Here is a 20,703-nt window from a genome sequence, read left to right as displayed (position 1 = left end):
ATACCATTTAGATGAACTTTATTTTAAAGCTCATTAAAAGGCTTCACAATGACAGGATCAACATTTCTTTCATTTTGCTTTCTCCACATGAAAATGTTCTTTTCAGCAAGAGACAGAAGCAAAGCATTTGTGCATGCTACTTACCATGTTTCACCATCTCAATATCTAGCAAACATTTCAGACTTTGAAAAAGAAAGAATAAAACAAAAAATATTTTGAAAAGCCTTTATGAATGGAACAGACATTGGCTTCTTACAGACATAGGCTTCTTACAGACATACCAAATTAGATGTCAAGATGAAAGAAAACTACCTTGGCATCTATAAGCATCTACACAAGGTTTTAGTTCCAATTTTCTGAAAAAGAACAGGACATTTCATAGCAAGATTTCATCCTTAGTGATGCAAATGGCTAAATACTGCACAGAAGCTTTGTATGAATTCACAATTCCACAGGAATCTGAAAGTTACCAAGGCAATTTTCCTTTTAGGATAATCATGATGACAGCTCTTGTTCCCCACCTCCATAATACAACGAAGTCCAGACAATTTAAAGAAAAAAAAATATAAATAGTTCTCAAGACTGCATGTTTTCCTCCCACATCCCCAACTACCAAAAAAAAATATTTTCTTTCATGAGATGAAACTGTTCAGTGCAATGCATGGTCTAGTCCAGGTCCATGCTAGTGGTGGTCTGGTCACTAGGATGGCATTCACCATTCTGCTGAGGTATTTCAGCATTTTTATCTTCTTCCAGCTCTTCAGTTTTAAAGTCACCAGGTCCATTCAATGGATTTTCTTCTTTAGGAGAGTCAACTTTTGGTTTTGGCTGTGTCACAATAGGCTCACATATGTTGGTTAACTCCTATGATAAAAAAGGCACTCTGTGTACTTTACTTGATCAGCAGGCTCATGAGTGACCCAGCCCTACTGTCTAAAAAAAGCAAACGGGGTTTTCAAATGTCTGAACCAAGCTTCCTGTGCCCAGTAAAGGTGGAAATGCTTAACACTCTGCACTATGTTAATTATCTTCCTCTATAAAACTCTTTGGCACAGAGTATAAATAATGCCTTGCTATACTGCGCTTGCCAATCACGTAAAGAAGTTTTAATTTCTAAATCTGGCTAAGAGCTATATTTAAACACACAAAAGTTAGACAGATTCAATCTAGGCACACTCTACCCTCCAAAGTACTGTTTTTGTTTTTAACAATCTGCTATGTAATCTTCCTTCCTTCTTGTGACCCACTCCCACCTGGAGCTACTCAGATTCTCCAAATTACTCGAATGCTTCTGATGGACTGGATGAAACTTGAGACCTTGCACTCTAGATTATGGCTGGGCTGTAACTCCAGGCCCTGGAATTAATTTCCTTCCACTTACCTTTAGCTTTGCTTTGATTTCACTTGAATGTACAACTGGATCCTGATCAAGGCTCTTTTTAGCCTGTGCATTCACAACATTATTCATCCACTCCAGCACTTCACCAGCACACTTCTCTACTTCCATTATTTCTGTTTCATCAATGTGGCTGAACTTCTCATCCTACAAGAAACAAATGAAGCAGCTTCAGACATTTTGCATCTTAAACTTCATCTGTGAGGTTTTGTAAGAATTTGTTTCTCAGTGAACATACTCCTTATGCACGAGCTGAAAGGGCAAATCCTGGCCTCTCCTCTATAGGTTTCAAAAACCCAGCTGACCCAGTACTGTTGGGCTACAGCAGGGAAAGATAGTGCCAGATGGAGCTATTCAGTGTCATGACGACTTTCTGAAGCTTGTGTGTGTTTGTGAACCAGGCAGGCTGGAGGATGCTTTAGAAGCCCCTGCCCTAGGATCTGTGGGTGATACTGCAGCCAGTGGCAACAGAGGGAGAAGAGAGATACCCATCACACATTTTGGCTGGAGGATTTGGGTCTTCAAATATTATGCAAGTTTTGTTCAAACAGCAGACATTATCTTTTGTGGATACATTGCTTCATGCATCTCATATCTGGACCACATGATATTAATGCAAGTTTTTACTCTTAAGCTTTTTGAAAGACACCCGAGTGATTAGACTTGCTGTGGAAAAGAAGTTTCTGCTCGTAACAGTTTTATGGCACAGTAACCTTAAGAGCAGAATGAAGAGCAAGTATTATACCCCATTCATATGTTAAGAGTTCAAGGCTGCTTACTGGTGTGGAAAAAAATAGTACTTTATTTAATAGCTGACTGAATTAGCTTTAGCTAAAACCACCAGAAAGCTCCACTGAAGCACCCTGGAGCCAGGTTGAGGTAACAGGCTACTCTTCTATTAAACAGCACTTCCCCCTCCCCCACACTTGCCAGCACCTTAAGTGTATATAAACACACAGTATTTACTTAAAAATCAGCTATGCCAGGACACATACTAGCACAGCTGATCCCACTCCGCTGGCATCTACAGACATCACCAGGCTCTTTTTTCCCCACAAGGCTGGGTTCCTGCTGCTCTATAGGCATGACCTTGCAGGGCAACAGCCATGGAAGCCAACCCCACAATGCAATTAAGACATCACCCCCTCCATGCTTGCAGAACAACACCCTGACCTGGGGCCCAGCAGTAAGAAAGGCTTGCAGTGGGATTTCCAGAGCAGGCTCCTGAAGCCCTAGGAGTACTTGTTTAAAGCAGCTGGAAAGCACAGGCAGCCCTGGGCTGCCCACACCTCTCCCACCATAAGCAAACAGACATTGGCTGTGAAAAGACAGCACAAACTAGGACTAGGAATTGTTGCACTTATAATTTTGGGCATCTGTGGTACAACAAAGGCTAAGGCAGCTGTTCACTCATTTTCCGTGCCTCTAAAATACAGCCTGATAAAAGAAAGTCTACCCCTTTACTAGTGAAGTTACTGACCTTATTTCTGTATTCTGCTGCTATTGTGGTATAATTTTGAAGCTTGTGTCCCAGTTCTTCCAATATCCTTGGACGTTCTTCAGCTTCTTGATACCGTGCTTCAATTGGGGTACCTAGTTTCTGAAGTATTAAGACTTCCTATTAATTCTATAATTCACATCCACACTTACTAAAATTTGTTCTTGCTGCACTTCAGAAGGTACAATTTATAAGCATGCAAATGTACCCACCTTTAAATCATCCAATTTGTCTAGGTACACCTGTTTAGTTTGGTCTTCTCCCTCCTCATACAACCAGTTTTCTGTCTCTGTAAGGAGTGCTGAGAATCTTTCAAGATCCTAAGAATAAAATTTAGATTCAGCTCAGAATACAAAAGGCATCAAGGAAAGGAAAATGGAGAAAGATAAGCTGTAGTATTCTATTAGATTTTGAACAGTCCAGTCCTAAGGCTACTCTAACTTGTGCGATGGGGTGACCGCCCCAGGCCCTTCACTTTCAGGGGCCCCGTGGACATCACTGCTCAGCAGAACTGCTGCTGGCTTTGCACTCTGGTCACTCACCACCCTCCCCGGCACAGGCTGATCTGCCCTAGGCCCTGCACACCCCTAGGCTAGTTCTGACAGCAGGGGTGCTTGAACTAAAGCTTGTTCAACAAGAAAGTAATTACCACACTCCAGCAAACTGGAATTACAGCATGTCAGAGCAGTCTCCAAGCTCATGTACAGATACCCCTAGAGATTGCAACCTAGGTAATATGATGCAAGTGACAACATTTTCAGTGATGTTCAACAGGTAGATACCTCAATGGTTGTCACAGTCACTTCTATCCCTTTTATTTTTATGTAATTGCACTTCTTTCTAGAGTACTATAACATCATAAAGCTTTCAAAGTAATTAATTGTTGGCACAGTTCTAGATTTCAGCAGGCAAAAAGATCTCTGCCACGTGCCTTGTTCCCAGGAATTGATTTAATAGCTTTCTGCAAATCTTCTAATACAGGTTTGTTGTCCAAATCCATCACAACTTCAAAATGTGGTAATTCTTCAAGCTAGTTGGTGAAACTGAAATCAAACTTTGGAGTACAGAATTTCACACTGTTCAATCCAATGCTCAAGTTGTTTTCATCAGTAAATGACATTTCTATTTAAGTCTTTCAGCGGAACTATCTTCCTTGACTGGACCAATTGCTTGTTTGATGCCTTTATATATTCCTCAGCTATCTCTTGCATCAGCTGCTTTCTGAATATGATCACTGAGTTTCAGTCAAAGACTAATGCATACAATGCTGCTATAACATCATTTGGCAAAAAGATGGAAGAAAAATGCAGACCAGTTTGAAGAACATGCGGCAACAGTTCTACCACTGGCTGAGAATAAAAGTATGATTCTAACCAACTATAAGAAATCTCTCAACATTGTAACCCTGGAAAATCTGAGAAAGCTGCCTCCTTTCATTTTTGAGCCCAAGGGGTGTGCCCAAGCTGACCACAGACAAAAGTTTAAATGGTGCCCTGTTAAAGCCAGGGACAGGCTGCAACAGACATTGTGTTGTTCTGCCTTTTTCATTTTAAAGGATCAGTCGCAGCAAGCACAGGCACATCTCATTTTTCAAATAGTCTGTACTTGACCTATAACTAGGACCTTGCATCATGTAAAAAGCAGGGGTGCACTGAAAGATTTTCTTGGCCAATATGGCTGCTTAATAATTGGCTATTGGTATTGGCCAATACCAACTGAATAGCTGTTTTAAAAGGAATACAGCCTGGCAGTTTAGAAAGCAGCATCCTGCCAGTAAGTATGTGCGTGGGAAGGGGCAGGAAAAGGCCCCCCCACAGCGAGGGAGGGAATGGGCAGGTGCTGCCCAGCTAGGACAGCGAATATGACCCTGGGGCTGGGGCATCTCATCCAGGCGGTACAGGATGTGAGGAGGGGGCTGCTCCCCACCACTGTTCCCCCTCCCCCCAGATGTGTTAAACAGGGGGAAGGTGGGCTGTAGGGTTGGTGCCAGGGCTTGCACCAGCTTCTTCCCAGCAGGGATGCTGGGCTGGGCTCTGGGTGGGGGTGGGGCAGGTGGCAGCAGCACTAGGAGGGGCAACTATGGCAAAATTTTGGGGTGGCTATGGGTTGGGCTGAGTGCCACCACCTGCCCCACCCTTTGGAGCCCAGCCTCAGTCCGGCTCCCTGCCAGGAAGAGGCTGGTACAGCCATGGCCCTGAGCCCACAGTGGGCAGCCTACCTTCACCCCACGTACAAATCCAGGGGAGCACAGGCCCCCTATGCTTCTCAGGGGAGCACAAAGCAGTGGGGAGCTGCCACCCCCTGATCAGCCACCCACAAGGCTGTCCCACTCCTGGCTGGGGTCATTCATCACCTTGGGTAGGCAGCACCTGCCCATCCCACTCCCTCCCTCCAGAGACCTCAGTCTGTACCCCCCACCCAAACACACCTCTTTCCTTCCCACCCCACCACAGGCCAGATGCTGCCTCTCCACGCTGCCAGGCTGCATTTCTGGCGGCATGCATGCTGCAGCTGTGCACATAACATGCAGCATTTATTGGTGATACTACTGGCTACACCAGCCAAAAGAGCCAATTGCTGGTAATGTTAATTTTCCTTTTATTGATGCCATCTGATATGTGACCAATGTATCAATGAGTCTACAATAAGACGACTGTATGTGATCACTAACCAAACTTAGTGGTTAATGATATAGATACTGTAGGGCAGGAGTGTCAAACTCCCCCTGGTTGGATTCTGATGCAACAGCAAGGGGCTTAATGCAGCTATTGTTCACCCCCATTCATTTTGGGCCTCAGAGTTCAGAAGAGAGCCTCACCCCTGAATTCCCAGCCCTTCTAGGAGCCCAACAGACCGTATGACATGGCTCTGTGGGCCGGATCCAATCCACAAGCCACATGTTTGACATTCCTGCTGCTGTAGGGAGAAATTACTTTGAAATTCTCTTCAGACGAAATACATTTTATTCCCTTCCATTTCATTTTCAATAGCTTTAGTTTTTTTGTACCTCTCCCTGCTTTTGCATGATGGCTTTGTCTCCTCACCACCAGTTGCCTCCAACTGTTTGCTCTGTACCCATTCAGATTGAGCTGTCATGCCTGCCACTCCAGATCCCAGTCCTATTCTGCTCCCTAGTTCAAGTGTTACCAACAGAGTTTAGGGCTGGTGAGATTTAGATTAGTGAACTACTACTATTTCCAAAATACTAATTGCAGCCATTCTGAGACAATCTTGAAGACTACAGGCATACTTTTTGCAAGTAAAAACACAACTCCAAAGGTTTGCAAGTTACCATCCAAGTACACAGAATTCCAGGTATTTCTTCTGCAAAATTGTTAAGGCAAAAGTGTGAAAAGAAAAAAAAAAAAAAAAAAGGGAGATGAATGGAAGGTTTTTCAGTTAACTATTAGAAGTTACAACTTACATGCTCACAGACAAACTTTTCATATGGTCCAGACAGCTTGTCCCTGAACTCATACACATACTCCTCTACAGCATTCTTAGCATCATTTCTTTCTTTCTCCAGCTTGTCTTGCATAATCATCCTGCCCTATTTGGATCATGGGGAAAAAATTCTATTTTATTAGAGCAGTGTTAAGCACAAAAATAGAATCTTACAACAGTGCAGAATGTTAGACTCTCTGAAAGGCCTTGGCTCATCTTTGTCAAAATATTGACAGTTCTAAACCAATTTGTGCTCTCTCACTCCATAGATCAGTAATTATCATACCGTCATTCAGAATGACATTTTGGCATTGCATTAACTCAGCATGAATCAGCTTTAATGAAAGATGCTGTGTTCCATTTTTATCTAAGAAGTGTTCTGTTGCTTAGGTTTGTGGGTTTTTTTTTTTTTTTTTTTATTGAAACAGCAGGTAGATTAGAACAGGTCTCCTTAAGCAGGGCTACTTAACTCACCTCTGTTTCAATATACATATTGAGTAGATCTTTCCCCAACTGCCAGACCAAGTTAGCTTCAATAGGTAGCTCCACATTCTTCATTTTTATCTTGGGTTTTTTAGCTTCTGGTGGTTGATCACTTTTCTTCTCATTTGTCTGGATTGGAAAAAAAGAGAAACAAGATCATGTTTCTGACATCTTGCAATAGGGAGCCCTATAAGGAAGGCCTCCACTCTCTCCCCACGCTATTCAAAGGAATATGGACTAACAGTTTCTCAGCTTTCCTTCAAAACCCCCAATACAGACAGTTTGCTTGTCAGCTATTCCAGTCTTGTTCCACTTCATCTATGGCCAGGTATCTTCATATCATGAATGGGGTTGAGGAAACAGGGTGGGCAGTTACCAGAAGTATGTTCTATCATCAACAATAAGCCATTCTTTAGAATCTCTGGCTTTTGATTGCAAGCATCAACACTGATGTGCTCATCATCAGAACACATGGTAAAAATTAAGTGCAAACTGCTAGCAGCCTCAGGCTGATTTTATTTGCTGTTTGATTCTTTTTAGTGGTAATTCCTGGAGTTACGCATTAATGTTAAGAGAGTTTGATTATAGGCCCTTTGCAGGAAAGACTTTGTTTTGCTTTGCAAGCTACATGCCCTTGTATTCTAGAATTTCCTTTTTAGTCTGGATTCCCCAGTTTGTCACAGCAACTCTAGCAGAGGTTATTACAAAATCTGAAATTCCTTCAAAGCACTATAATATGTCTTTATTAACAGAAAATGTGGGGGTGGAAGGGGAAACTTAGTCCTTTCAGAAGGCTGAAGCATGGATTCTTAGATTTTTGCCTACGTTCTCTCGTCTTAAATAGCTATACACATGGGTGATTTCAGACAAAAAAAAAAAGAATATGCAAAAAGTATTAACATAATATGCTACAAGGGCATCAAGTTGCTTACAACTTTGTAGAATTAGTTTTAAAGACCAGTATAAGACGTTGTAACTTTTTTCAACAGAATGAGTTTAAAGGGTCACTCACTTTCTTGGTATCTGGGTTTTTGTTTTCTTCAGAGGGAGGTTCTGATGAAGGGGGAGACTGTGATGTTTGTTGCTCATCAGTTTGTACCTGGGACTGTGTTCCAGCTTCACTGTTGTCTTGCTGGATACTGTTCTGAAATGGAAGTCCAGGCACAAAGGATGTATAAAGCAGGTGTACTTACATTTAATAAAACTTTAATTGTTAAGCACTCTCCACCCAAATACACGCATCTCTTTCCAGCAGCATGTGCAAGCACACAAGATACAATTACATGCTGTTGCCAGCCTTGGCCATTTGCAAGGGGCCTAGGCCAAGCTGCAGAAGTCTGACTAAGCAGAAGGCCTTCAAACCTGTTTGAGTGACCATAGTATGGACCTTTGCAGATATGACAATTAGTTTGGTCAGCGAAGTAAAGGAAGCCATACACTTATTTAACTAAACACAGTTAAACAAAGTACAAGGCTTGAAAGGAGACATAAGGGAAGACCATACATTAAATAATCCAAATACACCATAATCATAGTTTTAGCTACTTAGTAGTAGTGATTAATGTAAACAAATGTATTAGATGTTACTTTGATATAATAGATATCTTTTTGTTAAGATGCTTAGATAATTTGTAAAAACAAGAAAAACAGCCTCACCAGAGAAGACCGTTAACTAAGGTAAAGAAGAAACAGGCCAGTGTTGAACAGCATTCTACAACAGGGAAGGAAGGAGATAACAAACCCTCCTATTTACTTTCCCAAGGATATGCAACCCAACTGAGACTGGACTTCTTTCAAGTCGCACGAGATCTGGTTCAGTCCAGTTCCAAAAGAAAAAGAAATTTAGATAAAGCAAAATCAGAGATCATTCATAAGAACAGGGGTTTTCAACCCTTTTGGGTCAGTGAATCCCCAGCAGCCAGTTGAGAAGGCAGGAGTCCCCCAACAGCCAGTCAACAAGCGGGTGGGGGGGGGGTGCCCCAGCAGCTGATTGGTGATGGGGGGTGGGGGAGGTCTTTACAGCCAATTGGCTAGTGTGCCGGTGGCAGAAGAAGTGTCAGCAGCAGTGGGAGGGCCCACTTCTGAGTACCCCCTGAAGCCACCCCAAGTACCCCTGGTTGAAAACCCCTGTATTAGAATATTAGAACCAGCCATCTATAAATATTGGGCATAGGCTGGAAGGGAATCTGGAAAACTCAAATTCAAAAAGACCTGCTGCTCCTACCTCCTGAGTCTCCCCAGCCAGTATAGGTGAGAATCTATGTTGTGCTGTCACAAGTAGCCAGGTAGACTTTGGGATAAATGTTTATTTTTGTGTCTTAAAACGCAAGCAAATAAAAGGTTGGGCTGTAGACCCGTTTCTGCCCCTTACAGGTAACCTTGTGGGTAGGCTACTGGTAATCTGGGTAACAGCACATGTCAAAAATGCCCGAGCAAAGGAAAGATTAGCAGTTGGGTGGTGTGACAACTCTGCATTACTACTTTCCCAAATGGAAGATCACTTTACTGAGTAGCAACTTTGCAATCAAAGTGTCAGAGAATTAAGTTCATCATAATACAGGGTTCTTCCCCCTTTGTCATCCTTGTCAGTGTTACTAGAAAAAGCTAGTTTTCCCTCTGTATAAATTTGATACTTAATACCCCTTTACATCCCTGTAATATCAAGATTTAGTTCCGACTACTCATCTTCAGTCATGCGTTAAGTTTTCCCCATTTGGTATATGCCAACAACCCTAGAAAGTTTTAACTCCCCAAATCTCCAAGACGTACTACAACTTGACCCTAAAATGGTTTCATCTGTATATACAGATGCATCATTCTAGTTTCCTTAAAGTGTCAGACTTTCTAGAATGGTGCATAAACATGTTTTAGAGTACAGATGTTTTTCAGGGAAGCAGCGAGAGATTCTCTCTTTTGAGGTTTTGTTTGCTCCTAAAGTTACAAGTTCTCACACATATCTTGCCCACAGGCCTTAGGCAGCCCACAGGCCCAATATGGCCCACCAAATGATTTTGTCTGGCCTGCAGCAGGTCCCTTGGTTCTGGCCAGTCCAGGCTTAAGGAGCAGCCTGGGCTGTGAAGGGTGTGGCCAGTCCCACTGCCCTCAGCTGTGCAGTGGCCGGACTCTATTTCTGGGCAAACCTGGCTGGCAGTGGTGGCTTCTTCCAGCTGCCACTGCTGGATCCAGCCCCACTGTCTGGGCACCATAGCTTGTCCGCCCCACACCCACAAATGGGGTCCTGGATGGGGCCACAGGCTGGCAGAGAGCAGTGTCTGGAAACAAGATGGGTGAGAGGGACTGGGGAGACCAGGGGATCTTTGGGTGGTGATAGTATGGGGCTGGTGTCAGAGCAGAGCTGTGATCTGCTGTCTGCATGTCCCTGCAACAGGCACGGGTTCTGTTCTGTAGGCAGGTGCATGCAGGGAATGATTCCGACTCTGCCCCAGCCCCAAACTATTGCTGCCCCAAGATTCAGCTCCCTACCCACACAGCCCCAGCCCAGCCACACACCCTGCCTATGCAGCTGCTGGCCGATCTCCATGGAGACCCTGGGATTGCCGTGCGGTCAGCATGGAGCTGAGGCCTGGAGCAGAGCTACAATCACTGCCATGCAATCCTGTGGTCTCCATGGAGACCAGCTGGGAGCCTCATGGGCAGGGCACACAGCTGGGATGGGGCTGCAGACAGGTGGAAAGCTGCATCTGGGGGCAAGGATATTGGGGCAGTGACAGCACAGGGTCAGGGCAGAGCTATGATCTGCTCCCTGCCTGCCCCTGGCTCCAGAAATTGGCACCCATCAGAGGTGTACAGCCAGTGGATCATGGCTCTGCCCCAGTCCCGCACTGTCACTGATGCAAACTCCCACCCTATAATCCTGGCCTCGCCCACCTGTCCTGTGGCCCCATCCCACACAGGGAGCTTTGGTGAATTGTTGGGAGGGGAATGGGAGGAGGTGCCGACACAGCCTGCAACAGCTTAGCAGAATTCCTCATGCTGTTATATTAAAAAATAAAGTAAATTCTCATAACTATAGAAAAGAACAAGCCAACTTACATCATCTTCAGGAGGCTGCTGGTTCTGAGATTCTACTTGAGCCTCAGCACTGAGATTCTCATTCTCTTCAGCTTTAACTTGTTCTATCATGGATGCAGTAGACACACTGAAAATACCATGGGTGTTCACACGGACCTTGACTTTCACTTTAGACTTCTCTCCATCTTTCTGAGTGGCGATGTTCTGGATAATGTATCTACCTAAAAAGACAGGTGACCAAGAGTTCATGTGGTATTATTTTACGTATGTTCCCTGTAAAGTCACACTAGATAGAATTATGCATCTTATGGAAAAAAAATGCAAAAAGGTTATGAGGACTAGCTCGGGTAACAGAAGTTACAGGGAACTCTTAACCCATCAACAATGGGAACAGGAAGGGGGAGCATAAGTTACCTTAACATGCAGTTGCAGTTTTAAACTTCATCTCATGCTAGACATGCCTAATAGAAAGACAACAAATTTTTACCCCCTTAAATTCCAGGCTTCTAGCCTCAGCCCAGAATCTAACAGCACTAATAATAGAAATGTTGTAAACCAGACTATGCTTACATAACACTTGTGCCAATATCAGTTTTGAAAGTAATTTAATTCTAGTGATAATGTACAAATGTGTGGTAAAATTCAGCCAATTAATAATAGCTTAAGTCTGAGGGCAGATGCATTTTTTCAGTGTCCAGAATGGGATTTCCAGACACTGAATTGGTAAAACATGAAAAATAAGCAATAAATGAAAACTCAGTTGTAGAGAGCTATACAGTTTCATAGTTGGTAGGGTCAGAAGGGACCTGAGCAGAACATCAAGTCTGATCCCCCGCCATGGGCATGAAAGAATGCTGGGGTCAAACAACCCTGGCTAGGTGTTCATCTAGCCTCCTCTTGAAGACCCCCAGGGTAGGAGCCTGCACCACTTCGCTTGGAAGTTGGTTCCAGATCCTAGCCACCCTGACTGTGAAGTAGCGCTTCCTGATAGCTAGCCTGAATCTACTCTCAGTCAACTTATGGTTGTTATTCCTTGTTACTCCCAGTAGTGCTTGGGGGAACAGGGACTCTCGCACTACCTGGTCTGCCTTGGCCAGTTTATAGACGGCCACCAGATCCCCTCTCAGCCTTCTCTTGTGGAAGCTGAACAGGTTCAGGTCCCGTAGCCTCTCCTCATATGGCCTGCCCTGCTGACCCCGATCACGCAAGTGGTCCTCCTCTGGAGGCTCTCAATGTTGTCCACATCCCTCCTGAAGTGCGGCGCCCAGAACTGGACACAGTACTCCAGCTGTGGCCTGACCAATGTCATATAGAGGGGAGGATCACTTCCTTGGACCTGCTTGTGATGCATATGCGGATGCATGACAAGGTGAGGTTAGCCTTCCTGACTCCGTTCATCTTGGAGTCTATAAATGACTGCAAGATCCGTTTCTGCCTCTACGCTGACAAGGGAGTTCCCCAGCCTGTAGGTATGCTGCTGGTTCTTCCTCCCCAGGTACAGTACCCCCCATTTGTCAGTACTGAGTGATAAAAAGGATTACAACGTTTACTAAAGCAAGGGGCTAAAACCAATACAGAGATAGAAATGAGTATCTTTTTTCTGCAAGTTAATGTTCAATATAGAATCATGTAAAAAAAAAAAAAAAAAAAAAAAAAAAAAAAAAAGCTTACTTCAGTTTTAACTCTAATAGGTATAAAAAAAGTCTAATAAGGTACTTTGATACAGGAGTAAAAATGAGCTAAAAACCACTCTCAAAAAATTGTGAGTATTGGGAAGCTAAGAAAGAAAAAAAACTGGCAGGCTATACAGCTTTGGGTTTATGCAACTTTATTAAGAATGGACTTCTTTAAGAATATTCATATTTCCTGTACATACACAAACAACTAGGGCAAGTTATAACAGTTACTTAGGAATGAGAGTTCCAAATTAGTTTTCTAGATCAGGACTGTCCAATTTGTGGCTCAGATTCCTGTCCTGCCACTACTCCTTTCCACTGCTCTTGCTGCTGCATGCACACGTGTGCCAGCACTGGTTGCCCATGATGGCAGCAGCTGTGCTGTACACACTCCCTGCCCTCTGAATATTGTTTTGCACCAGCACAAAGGTTATGACTTGAGTTCTCATGAATCAAAAGGTGCCCTGAGCAGGCCTGACCAACCCAAGGTTCATGTAAGCCCCCCTCCCCACCCCCCGCCAAGCCAACAAAACCCAAACCAAAACCCCCAACCCTGAACAACTAAGATTAAACATTACAAGGAAACCCTACAAGAATAAAAAGCAACAAAAGCTTTTCTAATTTTCTAATCATTTCACTTTCACTAGAGAATTCAAAGCCAGGGCTTTGTTTTCAGGAGAGGGGTTTATGGACATTTTAAAAATCAGACTGCTGTGATACAAGGTGGAAAATTGGACTAATAGAACCATTAAGAAAGTCTTTAAAATAAAATTATGCAGTACAATTGCAAGCATGGGAGTTTGCAAATTAAAGCATGCAAAGAAGTATAGCACTCTGGAAAAGGCTATCGGAGACCAAACTAAATCTTAACTCAATCTCACGTGAACAGGGCCAAATTAAAACCAAATCTCTGGATATCAAAGACTACACAAATCCAATGATATAATACAACTGTTGTACATATAAACATTACACACTCTTTGTTAAAGCAGTGATAAAATTACACCAAATGATTTGAGACGGGAGAGTGCCACTTCATCAGGACAATCACTTACCAATCTTTGACTCAGGATATGGAACAACTTTAGGATCAGAATAGAAAGCTTCCAGTTCAAATGGACCTTTTCTATAGAAGGTGAGGACTTTAGAAAAAGGTGCTGCATGATTTCTGCTGAAGACTTCGTGAACCCTACATTTAATAATCAAATAAGAGTTATTTTCACTGGAACAGCATTGACTGGCTCAAACTTCCTTGGAGAAACGTTGTATACTTTGACATATCGTACTTCAGGAATATTTCCAAAAATGCACATTTGCTATAAAAATATACATAGAGCAGTAACTTAATTTTACACTTAAACTATCACACTTCACTCCCATTAGAATCTCATGAGCAATCCAGTTTAGTTATGGGAAGGAAATTAACAGACCTGCATAACTTGAGTTTTAGTCAAATCTCCCTCTACTCCTTTGAAATAACATAGTTGAAGGTGTAATTTGCATTTCTGTAACATGCTTCATCATGGAATCTTAAAAGCCGATTATATTCCCACTTGCCTGGTAATTTGCTTTCTCTGGCTCAGTCAAGAGAACCCAAAACTGAAACGTTCCTCTGTTCTTGTTCTAACAGGACAAGCAACTGGAGCATCCAGCATTCTTCTGCTTTCTAAGCTCTTGCCTCCACTTTGTCAGTTTAATTCCTTGCCATTTCCAAGAAGTTTGCTCCCCACTCCTTGCCTAGTCTTGGAACCCTGGCTAGGTGAGAAGTTAGCTGCCACAGAAAGCACATTTCTGAGAAAGTGGGAACACAACTTATCTTCAGGAGCTTTGCCTGCTAAAGAACAATTTCTAGGTTGTATACAGCAGTGCTGGATGAGAAAAGGACGTGAATAAACTCAGGCTGATGAAAAAACATGAGGGGAGAGGGGGAACCAGCAACTTCTCCTACTTTATCTACTCTCCCAGGATAAGGAACAGATCCTGTTCCCCCAGTCACTAACTATTAACATGAAAGCACAAAAACCACATCATCAGGAACCATGACAGCAGGAAAGATGGTCCCATCACATTACTCCTCCCAATCTAAACAGGCCAGTGAAGCCCCTAGGAGAGTTAGGTAACTTACCTTCATCTAAATCTCTCTGTATAAAAATCAAGAAAGCCACACTTCTGGCCAGCCTAACCTACAGTGGTTTTACCCAGCATTGCATGGAAACCCCCCCACACCAAGTATAAAATAGTCCTCTGTTGGTATGGCACAGTACAGCTAGCTCACTACATGTGTCCCCTTTGTTTCAGCAGTGTTGGAATGGAATCCTGAAGCACTGGAAGCATTAATACAGTTTTAGCATAAGAGCAGAGAACACTTTACTACTTGGAATAAAGTGGCTGACTTGCAGTTTACATTGGCCAGTTTTGGGTAAACAGAATTACAATTGACCTTTGATACGTAGTTGTCTTTAGGAAATGATTAGCAATAAAGACAGACAGAGGGAAGTTCCAGGGAACAGCAAATATTCTGGTATAGTATTGCCAGATCTGTTAGTTTGTCACCGTCTGTCATCATCTCTATCATTTCAGCTGCAACTTTGCTACTCTGACATAGCAGGGATCCTACAGAAGAGTACTGCGACAAGGGGTACAGTTTCACCACTCCTATTAGCCCCACTTGAATCAGAGACACTAGTTTGCTGTGGCTACCATGTTTACCTTCCTGCTTGCTCGCTCTGAGCAATGCAAGAATCAGAATGAACCAGTAGGAAGCCGTAACAAGCTAAGTCTTGTAGTCATTAGCTCTTCTAGATCACCGCTTAGTTAAGAAAGATTACAGACTAATATAGGAAAATGAAATAATATTACTTATTAGGCAGTGGTCTCAGAATGCCAATGGTATGAGAGGCTTCCTTTAAGTATGAGTTACTAAATGCTTCATATTTTGGGTGGGGATAATTCATTCAGATTGACTTTAAAGTATGCCAAAGTGTTTTGTGGTAATGATGTAGGATGAAAAGCCACAGTCAAAACTGATGAGTGCTTTGCAATGGAACATCAAGACCCAGGTTAAAATGCATGAGTCCACACCCAAAAGATAACTAAATTTTTACCTACCCTTCAGTATCATCTGCTTCTGTGTTCCACAGCAAAGATATGGAAAATGGGACTGCATCTGTCACAGAGAATTCTCTCACTTTGAAAGCTGGAGAAAGAATTGCACACTGGAAGATAAACAAAGCGCTGTTACCACTGGTTATTTGTGCAAGTTGTACACCTGAAAGCTTCCTTTTCTTTAAACTGTTAGTGAAAAAGCCACACTGTACTGGCTATACTAAAACAGAACTGCATAAAATTAAACTGTTTAAATGAGAGTTTAATTCAAGAGAAGACAAAATAATCTTCACATTCAAGTGTTGGGCCCGAACAATGTGAAGAGCCCTTTATTTTAAAAGAGCAATTCTGGTTTGCTGCAGAATAAATATTGGAACCAAGATTAGTCTAAATTCATCTTGCTGCTTAGCTTGTCAAGAGAACTTCAGTGCTCTGAGAGTCAGGTGCTTGTGCTGCATGCATTCAGCAGCTCAAGTGTGTGGCCCACTGCAGTTGTTGCTGACTTGACTACTTCCATAAATAAGAGTGTGAAGGACTTAGCAACCTTTCATAGAGAGGCACACTGTCAGTGCCCCGTCACAGGCCAGCACTCCTCTCCACAGCACCCAAGTCACTTGCTGCCACCTCCACTACACACCACCCATACTGCCATTTCTCAGCCTCAATAGTGGGGACAAATTCAGCAGCAATTGTAAGCATTGCCTGCCATAGAGGGTGAGAAATAGCAGCAGAGAAGGGTCTAGATATAAACCAGTTGAATATATTGATGATATACCTTTAAAAGGCTGATAAAAAAATTTAACTAAGTCAGTGGTTCCAATCTGTAGTATGGGTAACGAGTGGTATGCAGACAATCTGTCAGTGGTACACATTAGCGGATTTATTATAATTACTTTATATGACAAAAAAACTGCTGGTGGTACTTAAGGTTGTGTCATTTTAAATTAGTGGCGTGCAATCTGTCAGTTTGGGAACCGCTGAACTAAATCATTCCTGCCAGAGATGACCTTCCTAGGTCACGTGCTTCCAAAACATAATTTGGATGTATTCCACAGCCAAAGCAATGACAAAAGTGGCAAAAGTTAATGCCCTGAATGCCTCAGAGCAGGGGTTTTCAACCTTTAAGGAGTGTGGCCAGCTGGGCAGCACCTGTGCAGCCCCAGAGAGGGGAGCTGTTGCCCTTGCCCTCTTCACCTCCCCGCTCCTAGGAGGTGACGCGGGGTGGTGAGTGGCAGTGCTCCATCCCTGCCCGCCTACGCCCTATATCCCCTAGCCCCTTTCCAAGTACCTCCACAGGTACGCGTACCCCTGGTTGACAACCCCTGCCTTAGAGTCTTACTGTCTTTGTTAATTTGTACTGTCTAGATTTCTGCTTGCCAGTCAAAGTTTCAAAACTAAGTGTTTCATAAACACTTAGCAGCATCAACAGAATAGGCCAGAAGAAAGGTGAGAGAGAATGAAGTATTTTGACAAGACAGAATTAGGAGTTTTGGAAAAGATTGGTAATCGCTCTAAGAGCTCAAGCCAGATGATGTGTAGTGAGCATTTGTTGTTCACTCAGTCAGTAAGTGATACAGCTTTAATTACCAATTGTTGTTGCAGCAGCCAGCATGTTCCCCATATTACTTTAAGAGCTCTTCTTGCAAGTCATCATAACTGCCTGGTCAATTCATCAAAGCGTGCCCAAGAATTCAGATTCAAGGAGGAAAAAAAAAAAAAAAAAAAAGAGGTACTGTGAATACCGTACCTGGAGAGCACAGCCTCTTGCTACTGCTTCATCTGCATTCAATGTTGTGCTGACATCTTTCCCAAAGAACTTTGCAATCCTCTCTTTAACAGCTGGAATGCGTGTTGCTCCACCCACAATCTCAACAGAAGTCACATCTTCCACTTTAAGCTGCGTTTGTTCCATTAAGGAAAGGAGAGGCGCTTCTATCCTTTGAAGGAGGTCAGCACATAATTCTTCGAACTGTGATCTAGAAATTTTTGGAGGTTTTAGAATAGATCCTGACCAACTGTTTTTAACTGTATGTTGTAATTAAACAAAGCCAGGGACAGGCAAAATACAGTCTGCAGATTGGGCTCACTAGGTGATTTTATTTAGCCCCTGGGTGGGTCCCTCCCAATTTCCTGTACCAGTCTGGCCTGTTCCTGCTGCGCTTATATGGTGTTGAGTCCCGCTCACTCTTGCAGGGGCAACTCATGCTGCATTTGCACCCCTGCCTGTGGGATGGCCCTGACCCTGGCCCCACAGATACAGAAGCAGCAGCAGGGGGTGTCAGGGGCAGCAGGCAAGCAGGAAGGTAGGGAAGCAGCAGGGGAAAGGCAGCAGCAGGTAAAGTGGCATCTGGGCAAGAGCACAGGTCCCACACCAGTGCCCCAGGGCTGAGGCCAGTGGGGTGGCAGGGGTGTGCAGCCCAGGTTGGCAGGGGCAAGGGGTCCCCTGGTTTCATCAGACAAGGCTTACCAGAGCTCACATGCAGTTTCCAGGTTCTCTACCTGAGCCATGAGCCTCTAGGGGGAGCCCTGCACAATGGAGCCAGCAGCCTGGTCCCACTCACTGCCACACACAAGTCCTGGGAAATGGGAGGGAGGCTCCATACTGTGGAGCTGGGCTGGCTCCATAGTTTCATAGTTTCTAGGGTCAGAAGGGACCTGAGCAGATCATCTAGTCCAACCCCCCGCCACAGCAGGAAATAATACTGGGGTCAAACAACCCCAGCAAGATGTTCATCCAACCTCCTCTTAAAAACCACCACAGTAGGAGTCAGCACCACTTCTCTTGGAAGTTGGTTCCAGACCCTAGCCGCCCTGACTGTGAAGTAGCGCCTCCTGATATCTAGCCTAAACCTTCCCTCTGCCAGCTTGTGACCGTTATTCCTAGTCACTCCTGGCAGTGCACGGGGGAATAGTGATTCCCGCAATGCCTGCTGATCCCCCCTGACTAATTTATAACAGGCCACAAGATCCCCCCCTCAGCCTTCTCTTTTGGAGGCTGAACAGGTTCAGGTCCCATAGCTTCTCCTCATAGGGCCTGCCCTGCTGTCCCCTGATCATGCAAGTGGCCCTCCTCTGGACCCTCTCCATGCTGTCCACATCCCTCTTGAAGTGCAGCACCCAGAACTGGACGCAGTACTCCAGCTGCAGCCTGACCAGTGCCGCATAGAGGGGGAGGATCACTTCTTTGGACCTGCTTGAGATGCATCTGTGGATGCATGACAAGGTACGGTTGGCCCATGCTCATCTTGGAGTCAATTATGACTCCAAGATCCTTTTCCGCCTCCGTGCTGACAAGAGGGGAGTTCCCCAACCTGTAGGTATAGTGCTGGTTATTCCTCCCCAGGTGCATCACCTTGCACTTGCTCCTCCCCTCTCCCCGTCACCCTGGCCAAGTCCCATGACCTGCACCACTGGCTTCGTTGCGCAGAGCTCCACCCAACAGTGCAGGGCTCAGGCATGCCCTGTCCGATTGAAAGCAGAGGCCTGGCCACATGCAGTCCTGGGGTTCACCAGGACCACATTACTGGGGACTCCGCCTGCTGCTGGCCCCGAGCTCCTGCCACCCGCTGCTGCCACTGGCAGGCAGGAGCTGTGTGCAATGGAGGGTCATGTTCATAAGGGGGGGGTCCCACATGCACACTCCACCATATATATGTACCCACATTCCCCTCCCTTCCTTCCACACACAAATCCCCCATACCCATTCCTCCCACAGCATACAAGAGTAAGGCTTCATTTTGAGCTATTATGCAATTGCCTTTATATACACACATTACACAGACACACAAAGCCAGGACAAAAATAGTCTTTCAAATCAAATTAAAGTGTTATAATAAGTATTACATAATGTTTTTTTCTGGTTCCAAGATGGCAAACCCTTCTTCTCAAAAGGAGTACTTCCAGAGGTAGGGGGAGGGATTTCCAGTGGCAAAGGTCAGGGGGTAGGGACAGGACTGCTGCTCCCAACATGGTAACAAAGGGGCTAGGTACTTGTCAAGGGGCAGGGCTACCCTTGCAACCCTGGACAGCCCACAAATACTCGTCAAGTGGCCCACCAGCCAAAATAATTGCCCACCTCTGGACTAAGCCATCACAAACATTTTTAAAGTTAAGAAAAGTTAAATGTTTGTGAAGGTGCCTGTAACAGAGTCCCATTTAGTCTCCATCATAAGGAAGAAGGGGGAGGGCTCTAATTAAACAGCTCTAAGTCCCCACCCTTAAAAAGATAAAGGGTGGGTCTTAGCAGCAATGGTCAGAAATACTCCAACAGTGGAAGATGATAGCGCTAACAGAGAAGCCAAGATAGTTACCAAGATTGACACACCCAGTGTTGCCTACACATTCATTAATGCACCATAATAAATGGGGCATTAAGTTTAATACCTGTGCGCACCTATACACAAAAGTGTGGAGACTGTTTTGTCTCACTGGAATTTCAGCACATCAGAGCAGACTTGATTAATTGGGTCTGCTGGAGTGTGGCAGTTACCGTGCCCCAGCAGTTTCCTGTGTCTTGTGCGTAGCATCCTTATGCTTAAAAATGGTGGCAGGGGTGCTCAAACTAAACCTAGTCAAATGGAATAAGTGTAAGAAGTACCCTGTAATAACAACAGGTACTAACTTAATGTGCTATAATTGGCACTACTGCACTTTAAACGCAGACGAACTGTATGACACTTAATACACATTGGACTAAAGCTACTGCACTTTAGCATGGATTTTGCCACCTGCACTAATGCACAGTAGCTTAATGTGCATTGGACTAATTCATCCCCTGTAGATGCACACACCAACTAAAGCGTACTGCAAAGGAACAGCACTTGTAAGAAACCTGGCACCAGGACACAATGAAGAGTCTAAACTACAAGGTACTGCACATAGCTGAGCAGGGTCCTCCCAGCCTAGAGTCCTGCTCATCAAGAGCATCAACATGCAGCAAGCCAGTGAGATGGCAGAACTGGGAAGGAGGATGACCTGCATGGGTGCGGGGACCATAAGGCCAGCACTGTACCTGGGGAGGCAGCAGCAGTGGTTGGTCACAGTACTCAGTTTAAGGGACAGTTCCGGTA

At 44.3% G+C, this 20,703-nt stretch overlaps 1 protein-coding gene across 2 annotated transcripts in view; it reads right to left on the bottom strand.

Annotated features, from left to right (window-relative positions):
• Nucleotides 1-211: 211 nt before the first annotated feature.
• Nucleotides 212-20,703, bottom strand: part of HSPH1 (heat shock protein family H (Hsp110) member 1) — a 43,471-nt gene continuing 22,979 nt past the window's right edge. The window contains exons 8-18 of one of the 2 annotated variants that reach the window (XM_090028012.1): nt 17,382-17,610; nt 15,638-15,744; nt 13,585-13,718; nt 10,875-11,074; nt 7,834-7,965; nt 6,813-6,950; nt 6,319-6,444; nt 3,107-3,214; nt 2,877-2,996; nt 1,382-1,543; nt 212-864 (exon numbers count right to left, since the gene is read on the bottom strand). In XM_090028012.1, the coding sequence (XP_089884138.1) occupies nt 667-864; nt 1,382-1,543; nt 2,877-2,996; nt 3,107-3,214; nt 6,319-6,444; nt 6,813-6,950; nt 7,834-7,965; nt 10,875-11,074; nt 13,585-13,718; nt 15,638-15,744; nt 17,382-17,610 (1,654 nt within the window). In that variant the 3' untranslated portion in view covers nt 212-666. Of the gene's footprint in view, nt 934-1,381; nt 1,544-2,876; nt 2,997-3,106; nt 3,215-6,318; nt 6,445-6,812; nt 6,951-7,833; nt 7,966-10,874; nt 11,075-13,584; nt 13,719-15,637; nt 15,745-17,381; nt 17,611-20,703 lie in introns of both variants that reach the window. The other variant, XM_090028022.1, reaches the window with a different exon arrangement.

Source organism: Crocodylus siamensis, chromosome 1 (assembly GCF_052110815.1).
Source record: "Crocodylus siamensis isolate JL-2025a chromosome 1, ASM5211081v1, whole genome shotgun sequence".
In the NCBI taxonomy this organism is placed as follows: Eukaryota; Metazoa; Chordata; order Crocodylia; family Crocodylidae; genus Crocodylus; species Crocodylus siamensis.
Note: the sequence above shows the minus strand (reverse complement) of the source record. Positions and strands in the feature narration are given on the sequence as shown.